Source organism: Microtus ochrogaster, linkage group LG5, assembly GCF_000317375.1.
Source record: "Microtus ochrogaster isolate Prairie Vole_2 linkage group LG5, MicOch1.0, whole genome shotgun sequence".
NCBI lineage: Eukaryota > Metazoa > Chordata > Mammalia > Rodentia > Cricetidae > Microtus > Microtus ochrogaster.
The window spans coordinates 11,441,864-11,454,568 of record NC_022031.1 but is presented as its reverse complement, the minus strand read 5'-3'; the positions used below and the strand labels follow the sequence as shown (position 1 = coordinate 11,454,568).

General features: G+C 40.2%; 1 protein-coding gene and 1 non-coding gene across 2 annotated transcripts in view; both read right to left on the bottom strand.

Moving 5' to 3' along the window:
• Positions 1-12,705, bottom strand: part of Stau2 (staufen double-stranded RNA binding protein 2) — a 300,509-nt gene that overhangs the window by 243,888 nt on the left and 43,916 nt on the right. The window contains exon 3 of the mRNA XM_026786800.1: positions 3,981-4,140. Coding sequence (XP_026642601.1) covers positions 3,981-4,140 — 160 coding nt within the window. The remainder of the gene's footprint in view (positions 1-3,980; positions 4,141-12,705) is intronic.
• LOC113457786 lies at positions 7,394-7,557 on the bottom strand. The gene has a single exon (XR_003378281.1). It is a non-coding gene; the product is annotated as a U1 spliceosomal RNA (small nuclear RNA).

The window sequence follows — 12,705 nt, the reverse complement described above, 5'->3', positions numbered from 1 at the left end:
AGAAGAAGAAGAAGAAGGCAATGCACATGGAGTCAGGCGTGGTGGCTCCCATCTGAAATAGCACTTAGGAAGGGGAGACAGGAGGACTGTCCTAAATTCCAGCCCAGCTAGGACTACAGTATAAGACACTGTCAGAAAAGTGAGGGAGGAGGAATGGAACCCTGGAATACTACAGGAAAGAGGAACATCACTTGAATAACTTACTCCCAGATGGCTCAATACTGCCAACCATGGGGTATCTGGATGAGAGGTATACATTAGATCTATTTCTAAAAATTTTATATAAATCTGAAATTATTTCAAAAGTTAAAAAAATATATAGCACAGTTCTAGTTAACTGGCAGGAAGACCATGCTGTGAAGAATCTAGGTCCAACCTCTTTAGGGACTAGATCTCTCCCATCTAACAGGCTTCACTCTTCCAGTTGTACCTGCCTGGTTACACAAAGCTGCCTCTGCAGTGCACTAGCATGGGGATGTCATTTTAGCCAACTTCACAAAATGTACTAAGACAACAAACCTGAAACTTTACCCCACATCACACATAAATAAACTTGACACTTGACAGACTCCAGGTCTCAGTTAACAAGACAAAACAATAACACTTCTAAAAATAACATAAAGTATCTTCACAGCCTTGAAAGAGATGAGATTTAGCAAATAACATATTTAAAAGCACTTAAAATAAGACTAATAAATCTGTCATCATTAAAATAGAAAAATTTCTATTCTTCGAAATGCAACCTTAAGAATTTCAAAAGAGGGGCTGGAGAGATGGCTCAGCAGCTACAAGCACTAACCACTCTTCCAGAGGACCCAGGTTCAATCCTCAGCACCCACATGGGTGCTCACAATGTCTGTAACTCCAATTCCACACCCTAACAAAGATATAGTGCAGACGAAACATCAATGCACATAAAAGAAAAATAAATAATTTTTAAAAAAGAATTACAAAAGAAGCAGACATGTGGTGCATACCTTTAAGCCCAGCACTAAAGGTAGAGGCAGGCAGATCTCTGAGAGTTTGAGGTCAGCCTGGAACACATAGCAAGTTCCAGGACACCTAGGGCTGCAGAGAAAGAAAGTCTTAGAAAACAACCAAAAAAAAAAAAAAGAGAGAGAGAGAAAGATTTTCAAAAGATCCTCTGCAATATTCTACAAAATATTCTAATGTATTCATATATCAAACTATGTGAGTCTAGAATATGTATGAAACCTCTAAGTTATTAAAAACAGAACATAATTTTAAGCAGTGTATAAACCAACCAGTCTCTTTTCAACAGAGACTATGCTAATGCCAATGAACAAATGGCACCATCATTGAGAACATTTCACCAGGCATCTTCCCCAGCTGCTAGGGAAACGCAGATGAAATTTATTAAGAGCCCTAGCACAGAAGAGCTAAGAAAGCTGAAACAGTCAATGGTGAACAAGGACAAAGAGGGCTTTAGTAACTGCTAATGGAGCACTTGACAATGCATGCTAACTCTGAGAACATAAAAACCTACCACCCAGCAGTTCCAACCCCAGGTTCACTCCCAACAGAAAGGTGTGTGTGTATACAAGAATGTTCACACCAGGATTACTAACAATCCCAATCTGGAAATAATCCAAGTATTTGTGCACTAAGCAAGGAAACAACTGAATCTTACAAACACCTTTGTAATTAAGGAGGGGTCAGCAAAGAGGAACACATGATTCCAAGGTGCAGCCACAGCTTGTGGGACACTCAGGATGGCTTCTTTCTGAAGGAGGGAAGCTGCTACGGCAATGGCAGAATCTGCAGTAGTGTTTCACAAAAGCAGCTGTATCTAGCTCTGTAAGCGTAATTTGTGCGCTTGTCTGCACGTGTTTAAAAGTCTGTCCAAATACCCTTTCCCTTTTTCTAGCGTACCCCAATACTCCACACTGGAACTGCATCTCTACTGGGCTTTCAGACTTTCCTACACTTTGAGTCTCACTGAGGTCGTCCTTGCTATAGGGATGCAGAGCTTAGCTCACAGCCATGCTTTCATTAAATGCATGAGAGCTGCTTCCCTCCACACCACAGTCCACTCCCATCACCTCGAAGAGAAGGACACACAATATCTGCAATACATGGCAGTTTGTTAAATGTATTTATTCCAAACTATGGCACTGACCACCTAGCTGGTCACCTTGCTTTCTTGTCTTGCATCTCCCAATCACATGTCAAATGTCACATGCTAAAATGCTCTTTAAACCATCATCCATTTGTTGTTAGATATTAAGTACCCTAAATGACAAAAAAAAAAAAAAAGTCTTGTGAAAGGGATGCTTGGGTCATTCCCAGTGCATCTCTCCCACCTCCACTGCCAACTCAGCACTCACGTACAGTAACTAAAATCATCACCACACACACAAACTGGTTTCTACCAAACCTTCTTACTCCTGGGCCCTTCTTAGTATTCCTTCAGTCTAGAATGTTCTTTCCTTTTCCCTCATACCTGGACTCCCTCAAGGCCTACATCTTACTTCAGTTAACATGATCATTATTTTTAACATTAACAGCTGCTATTATTTACTTGGCACTTAATATCTACCATTAAATTATATATTTGTGTACAAAACTGTAAGATACAGAAAAAGAGGTTATATACCTTGTGCATAGGTAACAGCAAGTGTTTAATACATGTTGGTGTACCATACACAACCACAAATGGTTTTGTTTGTTTGTTTTATTTTTCCTTTTTGCTTTTTTGAGACATGGTTCCTCTGTGTAGCCCTAGTTGTACTAGAACTTGCTTTGTAGACCAGGTTGGCCTCAACCAGCCACAGGTAGATCCACCAGCCTCTGCCTCTCCAAGAGCTGGGATTAAAATCCACAAATGTAATGGCGTAAATGAATTCAGACAGATTGTAAAAATATATACAGCTTTAATGGGGAAATAGACTTACAGGAAAGCAGAAGGGGTGGCTGGGAGCACACTCACCAGATTTATAGGTAAACATTAGCCCGAGGCGAACACGCCCCCTAAGGGGCTGGACTTATCCCTGCACACAAAGTCTGGGAGAGAGCCTTGAACAGGGCTGAGGATCTGTCTGCTATAGGAAACCACGGAGTCTGGGAGAGAGCCTTGAACAGGGCAGAGGGTCTGCTGTAGGAAAGCAATGACATTGGGAGAGAGCCTTGAACAGAGCAGCCCGTATCTAACAAGCACAGGCCAGTGAAGAAGTGTGAGGACAAGCACAGGGCTAATCAAACAGAGCAGAGTCACCATTAGCTAGTGAGTGGGCTTCACATTATTTAAAAAGACCTAAAGCAGTACTAGCACTGATTCAACAGTAAGAATATATTAATAGGTTAACAAATGAGTAAACAAACATATGGTTGAAACTGAACTCAGAAAAACTTTACTAACTTGACTTTATCAACTAACACACTATGGCTAACACAGGTTTGCCTCTTCTCAAAAGACAATGGACGTGATATTGTTGGGAGTGATGCAATCAAAACAGCTGTCAAAAACTGTTCTTAGAAAATTAAAATTAGAACTGTCATTCATTTAAGAATTTTGCACATGAATGGCTTTACAGATTTGGGGGGTTCTTAATAAATTTCATATGAATGTTCTAAATTCCCAGCTATTTTCAAACTTTTACACCAATAATCAAAATATTTAACAAGACACCTTTATAATTTTGCATTAAACTAAAAAGGAATAACTTAATTATTAAATTTCTTAGTACATATACTCTAAGAAGAGAAACAATTCCTTTACCTTAAAAGAAACACATTTCCTGCATTTGCAAGCACATGTGTTTTTGCCAGCATTCAAAGGAATAGATTTTTACAGTTTCCACTAAGTGAACTGTCAAAACAACCGTAACTCTCTCGTTTGCCATTACCTTCCTTATCGTGTGTGTATAGCACTAATTGTGTGCCTGTATGACTCACAGGGCAACACAGAAAGAAGAGTAACACATCAGCTCACAGAACAAAAGGTCAAGTCAGTGCCGTACCTGGGTTATTATTAACATTACTTTTGGGTGGTTTCTGAACTGGTTTGGGAAGCGTAGATTCCGTCAAAGCTTTATTAGCAACAGCCTGTTGGGCCTTCTTTATACTGCTCCCTTCGGACTCCCATGTCTGCTCGCCAAGACTCAGCTGCACCGAGAACATCTTAGAAAAATACAGACAAACAGAGAAAACATAAAAATTTTCAGGTACCAAAATTGGTGGTCTGAGAGAACACACAGACACACACAGACACACACACACACACACACACACACACACACACACACAACATAGAACCACAATTACAGCAGAAGCATATCAGTGATTGCTTGCAACAACAACAACAAAAACCTATATTCTACCCAGTGAAAGGATGTCAGGAGACTGTACCCAATTGTCTTAATCCCATCAAAAAAAAAAGCGTTTAGTGTGGAGGCTCAAGGCTCCAGAGGGCTGTGAGTCTAAGTCCACCATAGTGAGGGTCACAGCAACAGGCACTGGAGATATAGCTGAGAGCTTCCATTTGATCCACAAGTAGGAGGCCCAGAGGGAACTAACTGGGAATGACATAGGCTTTTAAAAACCTCAAAGCTCACTTCAAGTAACACATCTGCTCCAACAAAGCCACACCTCCCAATCCTTCCAAAATAGTTCCACCAACTGGGGACCCAGCATTTAAATATATGAGCCCATGGGAGCATTCTCTGGCCTCTATTTAGTGAATTTTCCCAACTATTTTTGTTCAGCCTACTTTAGCAGTACCATTGACTAGATGGGTTAAACAAAAAAAAAAAAAAATCTCATAGTTCTAGAGTCTGGGAAGTAGTTTGATTTGGGGGCCACTAATTAATTTCTTTATCTTTCCTTATATATCCAGCTAATCAAGAAAACTGCCAAGTCAGTGGTATCCATGGAAATAAAAGAAGAGAGACTTTAGAAAGCATATATCAGAAATATAGCCCACTTTGGACAGGATAGGTGTGCTCCCTCCTCTCAATCTTAGATTGAAACCCTCATACAGGATGTGATAGTCCCTGGGAGGTCTCTGGGAGGTAGATGAAGTCACGGAGGCGTGGCCTCCATGAAAGAACTAGTTCTGTGAGATATAACAAGAAGACTGCGTCTTCAAGGCTCACAGAGGCTCTGCCCAGGAGATTAAATAGTGGTGCCCAAACTAAACGCTTTCTTTTAGAAGTTGTCTTGGTCATGGTGTTTTGTTGCAGCAACAGAAAAGTCACTAGGAAGCTGGTACCAACCAGAAAAGGGACACAGCTGTGAAATCCTGACCATGCTGGGGTTTTTGGAGGAATTTGGAAGACTGAACAAGAAAAGAGGTTGAGCACTGCAAGTGGGGCCTAATAGGCCAAACTAAAATGAGTTTGGAAGATAATGGTGCTGAGAGCAATGTGGACGATGAAGGTCTAGCTCAAGAGGTTCCCAACAATATTAGCGATGGGCTACAGACCATTTGTGATATTTTGCCAAAGAACTCGTCTGCATTTGCCTTTGTCTAAGAATCTGCCTGAGGCTAAACTGGAGCTCTGGACTAATTTCACTGCCAGAGGACATTTCAAGACAGTCTAATATCAATTCTGTTGTGTAGTTATTAGTAATTGCTCTTATGTAGATCTACAACAAAAAGGAGCAAGCAGTATAGTAGTCATATCAAAGAGTTCCACAATAGCCTGAATGGAGTGTTATAAAAGGTTTATTTATTTGGGGATAAACTCACATCTGCAGTCCTCTGTGTGCACTGAGAACCAAATCCAGCAGAAAAAGGGGGTTGCAAATGCTTTTCATCTGTACTTAGAGTACCTGAGACCATGCTCAGTGGGCTGGATTCTAAAAGGCTACTGGCTAAAAGAGTTCCCATAATGCAAAAAAAAAAAAAAAACGAAATAGAAAATGTATAGTTTAAGGAGAAAACAGCAAGAAACTTCCTGTTGAAGCCTTGGTTTATTACTAGAAGAAATACGGAAAAATGGAATAGAAGAAGTGCTGCCCTCTGGGGAAGACTCCTGAAATTTGTGAAAAGAAAAGACCTACAGAATTATCTGTTCCTAAAGAGCAGCAACAAATCAAAACTTACACAAATGTGATTCAAAGAGTGGGCTGGGCGCCATCCCAGTCGGTGCAGCAGAACCTGGCAGCATCACCCATGTGGTTCTGGCCTTAGAATGAAAAAGGAGTTAGGAGTAGAGGGGCTACGCAAGCTTCCTCTAAGGTGAAAGAAAGTTGTAGGGGCCAAGGGTCCTGCAGGGAGACGCAGAGAGGCCACTACACGAAGCTGGAAAAAGTGAAGTTTGGTGATACTAGAGACCAGAAGAGGTTGGAGGTATCAGAGTCACGAACACCTGCCAAGGAAAACTAACAGGATGTGGAGCCCAAGAGGGAAGTAACCGACAGCCAACAGAACTGGAAAGAGTGTGAGGCCTGAAAGCCATCTAAGACCTGTGATGACAGACACAGAGCTATTTTGGAGTCTGCCCTGCTAAGTTTCTGTCGCGCACTGGACCAGTATTTCTTCACTGTGCCCCATTTTTCCCTTCTGAAATAGTAATGTATATTCTGTGCCAGTGTATGTTGGAGGCATGTAATCTGGTTTTTGCTTTTAAGGGGTTACAGTTACAGGACTGCATTTAGTCTCAGAAGAGACTTTGGACTCTGGATTTTTAAACTGTGTTAAGACTTTGAAACACTCTGGGGACTTTTGAAATCGTACCAAATCCATTTTGCATTGTGATATGGCTATAAGCTAGGGGCCAAGGAATGCAATATGGTCCCCATAGGCTCATCTATTTGAATACTTGGTTCCCAGGTAGTGGAACTCTTTGGGAAAAAAAATAGTATGGTTTTATAAGAAGAGGAATGTCACTGCGGAGTTAGCTCTTTCTCTCCGCATCCTGCTTCTGAATCCGATGTAAGCTCTAGACTGTTACTCCAGTGCTATGCATGCCCGTTGCCAAGACCCCCCAATGAAGATCATAGACTACAATCCTCTGGAACCCTGAGCCCCAGTTAAATGCTCTCTTTTGTAGGTTGCTTTGGTTGTGGCATTGTGTTACAGTGACAGAAAGCATTCAAGAATCTCAACAAATTCCAAGCAAGACAAACTAAAAGACCCATACCAACACACATCATAAAACACTAATTAAATGAACTGCACCTCTCATCAACTAAACATGCAACCTTAGAGAAGGGGACATCACCTTACAAAATTAAAGCTGTCCATCCAGTCCTCAACAACACTTGTGAAGCACACGTGCACACACATACACATGTGCCATACAGCCCACTCACATGGAAGATGATTAATAAAAAAAGTCCCTGATAGTGAAGACACTGGACATACCAGACAAAGACTTAAATTGACTGCCCTTTATTATTTTTACTTATTATTATTATTTTATTTTTTAAGGGGAAAATGCAAATACAGTCCCCCACAACCATAAATTATGCAGTCAAGTTTCCCATGTTTGGGGAAATCACAGAGGTCAGGACATCTGTATAGCAATGGAGAAGTCTCGCCCTGGGAAAACCACCTTCATGATTGTGGTATCTCCCTTGCCAGGTAAGTATTAAAAATTAACTGTCTTAACTATACTCAAAAGTGAAGGAAATTGTACACAAAAAAAAACGATGAAAACATAGGGGATATTAATTATAAAAGGCTACCAACCAAGTAGAAATTTGGGAGCTGAAAGCAATAAGGAAATTTTAAAATTCTTAGAAAAAAATCAACAACATACTTGAATAGGAAGGAAAAAGAATCAGTAAATTTGAATATGACACAATTAAAATTACCTAGTCTGAGAACCAAGAAGAATAAAAAAAAAAAAACTGAAGTTAGATATGGCAGTGTGTATCTATAACCCTAACAGGGAGAGAGAGGCAGGAAAATGATTGTGAACTAGAGGCCTTCCTAGTTCGCCTGGCAAGGCTGGACCAATCAGAGTTGCATAGCAGGATTCGGTCTCTTAAAAAAAAGAAAAGGGTGGATAAGGGGGGAGGGGTGGGAAAGAACATAATTATAAAAATCTCACAGAAAGAAAAGGGAATAAAAAACACTTTAAAGTTATGGCTTAAAAGTTTCTAACTTTGATGAAAGATATGAACCTATATATCTAAGAATCTCAACAAATCCCAAGCAGAACAAACTCAGAGATCTAAACTAAAACACCATATATTCAAAGCTGTGCAAAACAATTAAAAATGATGAGATGTAAAGCCAGACATGTTGGCACACATGCTGGAGGATGAGGCGGGATCAGGATTTTAAGGGCAGTGTGGGATGTACAGAAAGATCCTTTTCCCAAAGTAGGGAAGATGCAACCAATCAGATAACTGAGATCTTCTAGAGGAGATCATCTGTGAGACTGACAGATTCTCAGCAGAAACTATGGTAACTAGACCATAAGGAGGAGGATATATTTATAAAGATAAAAGGGGGGAACCACTCAACCAGGAATGCTAATATGAACAAACCACACTTCAAAAGTGAAGGTGAAATTTAAAAAGTAATCGGAAAGCTGCTGCTAGTAGCTGACAAGGCATGATGAAAACAGAAAAGACCTTCATGCTACGATGAAAGAACACTAGTTGGTAACTCAAACATATACAAAGAAACAGAAGATTTCATGTAAGGCAAAATAATACATAAATATAAAAACTAATGTTACTTGTACTGCTGCTTTGTAACTCCACTTTGTTTTCTATGATATAATAAACTATCGCATGAAATTTAAACACACGAGAAAATATGATTTATATTATAATTTCAAACCTTCAAAGCAAACAACCTAATAATAACAAGTGAAATATTTGAAAAGACTCTTGATTAAAAATACACATACTAAGCAGGCATAGTGGCACTCACCTTTAATCCCAGCACTTGGGAGGCAGAGATAGGCAGAACTCTGAGTTCGAGGCCAGCCTGGTCTGCAGAGTGAGTTCCAGGACATCCAGGGCTACACAGAGAAACCCATCTTGAAAAACAAAAACAATAACTCTTGCATAAAATCTGACAGGGATGTAAAAGGTCAAAATATATTAAAAAGCAGAGTCTTAGCAATTTAAACTTACTTCAGCCATACCCTGTAGATCCCAAATTATTACCAAGAATGAAAAGAAAATATATATTCCTACTAAGACATGTATACACATGTTCAAAGTATCATTATAATAGCAAAAGGATGGAACCAAAATATCCATCAACCTGTGGATTTTAAAGAGTACTACATCCACACAAGGAACAGTGGATAATAAAAAAAAAAAAGGAAATACTGATATACAGACTCACATAACTCAATGAAACATGAACTCAAAATGACTGTGCTCGGTAGAAGAAGTAAAAGCGCATATAAATTAGTATGATGATGTCAAACTCTAGAAAGGAGTCATGGTTGTTGATCACAGAAGACAAACCACTAGCTACCTAAGGTGCAGGGAAACACACACCATAGGATGCAGGATGCACTTCTGTGAACCTTGGAAATGTTGGTTCACACGACATAAACCGAGCATGAATACTTCTGATGTAGCTTAAAGCACAAACGAAAAGAGGATTGCACTGAAGCAGAAAAACAAAGTGTCTCCCATCTTTCTGCTTATATTCTCCCCGCCATCTCTACACTAGACCTCTCTTACATCATCCTCATTCTGCTTCCTGTATTTCCACAGCATCTTTCCATACAAAAGAAAATTAGTATTTCAATCTTACCTGAGAATATGGACTCAAAAGGCACAGTCTACAGTTAAAATTCCTAGTCATCCTAACTACATTTTCCCAAATGATGAAATAAATAAAAAGAAAAAGAAAACGAAAACCCTATGTATTAAATCTAAATCCTGGGACAGATGTCAAGCATGGTACTGCATGCCTGTAACTCCAGCATTTAGGGAGCTGAGGCAAGAGAATCCCAAGCTCAAAGCCAGTCTATGAGACCCCATCTGAAACAACAAAAAGCAAACACAAAAACCATACACAAAATATGGAACATCTTACAAGACAAATAACTCTATCTTCAACTAACTGATATCAGAGGACAGTGAGGGAAAAGAAAGAAAAGGTAACTGTTGCTGTTGTTGTTCTCTGTTTGGTTTTTGTTTTTTGAGACAGGGTTTCTCTGTGTAACCGCCCTAGCTGTCCTGGAACTTGCTCTGTAGACCAGGCTGACCTCGAACTCACAGATATCCGCCTGGCTCTGCCTCCCAAATGCTGGGATTAAAGGTGTGCGCCACCACTGCCCATCAGGAAAGGTAATATTAACAGATAAAAAAGACAATCTAATGTGATTAGATAATCTAATGTTATCCTTGATCAGATCCTATTTAAACAAAGCAAATGTAAAAATGTCAACAGAGAAAAGGCATACACATATCACACTATATGATGTTTAGTGTTTTCCACCTACTGAGTGCAGAAACAGCGTGGTATTATATTTTAGGCTCTTCATCAGAAGAATAGCAAAGCACTGACTGGCAGTCACGCTCTTTAAAGAAGCCCCATGGAGCCAGAGCAGAGGTGCACACCCTATAACCCCACCACTGGTTGGGCAAGAGCAGAAGGATCGTTGAGTCTGAGGCTGGCCTGTGCTATACAGTGAGTTCCTGGTTCAAATTCTTTAAAAATAAAATTAAAATTAAAACCTCCACTGTATAGAGAGTTAAGCAAAATAATCTGAGCAAAATATTGGTAATATGGACATGTTATCGTGTATCTGTCATGAATGTTTTATAACTTAAACTTTTAATTATTTCTTTTATTTTTGAGATTATCATATAATTATATTACTTTCCCTTCCTTTTTCCCCTTTAAATCCTCCCAAGTACCCCTCCTTGTTTTCTTTCAAATTCATGGCCTCTTTTGATTAACTGTAACTTAAAGTTCCCAGAAAAGGTTCATAATGCCATGAGACTGACCTTCTAATGGTATTAAATGTATCTTATTTCATTCTATTTCAAGATTAATTAACAGTGGTTATCACATAGGAAACACTAAATGAACCTTTTTCCAAAATTGTTCGGTCCTATAAATCACTAGCAAACCTGGTTATGTGGCGCACACCTTTAATCCTAGCACTCGGGAGGCAGAGGCAGGCAGACCTGTGAGTTTAGGACACTCAAAGAACACAAAGAAACCCAGTCTCCAAAAAAAAAAAAAAAAAAACAAAAAAAAAAAAAAAAAAAAAAAAAAAACAAAAAAAAAACCCTGCAAAACAATCATAATCATTAGCAAATAGCTAAAATGATGTGGATGCCTCAGCATTAACATGATCCTTGAGAATTACAATCCAACAATCCAAGGGGTCTTGGGAGAGGGGTGAGTGTGCGAAGTGCTTGCTGCACAGCCATTAGGACCTGATTTTGATCTCTAGAACATGTAAAAGCTGGGTGCCGCAGCATGGCACCCCAGTGATGAAGAGCAGAGACCGATGAATGTCCAGCCAGTCTAGCCAAACACCAAGTTCCAGCTTCAGTGAGAGACCCAGACAGGCTCAAAGAACAAGGTGAAGAGCGAGCAATATAACATGTAGTTTTCCTGCCACCTAAGTACATGCACAGTGAACACACCTGCACACCACACGCATGCACCACACACACTAAAGAATTATGTTTGTTTAAAGAGTGCTCAGTCCGCTATACCAGCACTATCAAGGCATTCTATTTCTCAGCTCACAGACTTAAAAGCTGAGATTTTTAATTAGCTGCTCAATGACACATGATGGCAAAGCAGGATTAGGATCAGCCTAGCAAATGTAACTGGGATTTTTGAAAATGACGGTGACAACTTGATTTCAAAGCCATTCAATGAGGAGACTGGAGACAAGGCTCCAATGTTAAAGAGGATGAGATGCTCATTCAGAGGACTTGGGTTCAGCCCCCAGCTCCCATGAGGCAGCTCCCATGAGGCAGCTCCCAAGCATACGTAACTCCAGTTCCGGGGGCTCCGAAACCTTCTTCTGATCTGATCTGGCCCAGGTATGCACATGGCACAGACGTACATCCAGACCAAACACTCATGAATATAAAATAATAAATCTAAAGAAAAAGGAGGGGAGGAGAAGAGGGAGGCAAAGCCGCTAGATGAGCAGTCTCCCTACGTGACATCTATCACGAAGCTATCCTGTTCAAAGTGCCAGCAAAAGTGCAGCCCTTATCACCCTGACAACTTATCAAGACACAAAGGAAGAAACAGCTTCTTCTAACAATAGGACCTCGACTCCAAACACTGACAGTCGCCTGCTCAGGCATGAGAAGGACAGACAGGTATAAAGACGACACACAACTGTAACAACTCACAACAATGGAAGGAACAATAAATAATGTCAGAGTTCAAGTACCAAAAAGAATGGAACACTGAAGAGGGGAGGAGGTAAACATCATGACTTTTCTTTCTTTATTTTTTATTATGTACAGTGTTCTGTCTGTGTGTACGTATGCATGCCAGAAGAGGGCACCAGATCCCATTGTGAGCCACCATGTAGTTGCTGGGAACTGAACTCAGGACCTTTGGAAGATCAGCTAGAACTCTGAGCTATCTCTCCAACCTCATTAACATGATTTTTACTTAGCAGTCATATACTAAAAGTTGTCTTAAGGTAGGGCCTGGAGCACTTGGGAGGCAGAGGCAGGAGATCCCTGTGAGTTCAAGGCCAGCCTGGCCTGCAGAGGTAGCTCCAAGACAGCCAGGGTGGTTACACAGAGAAACTCTGTCCTATCTCAAAA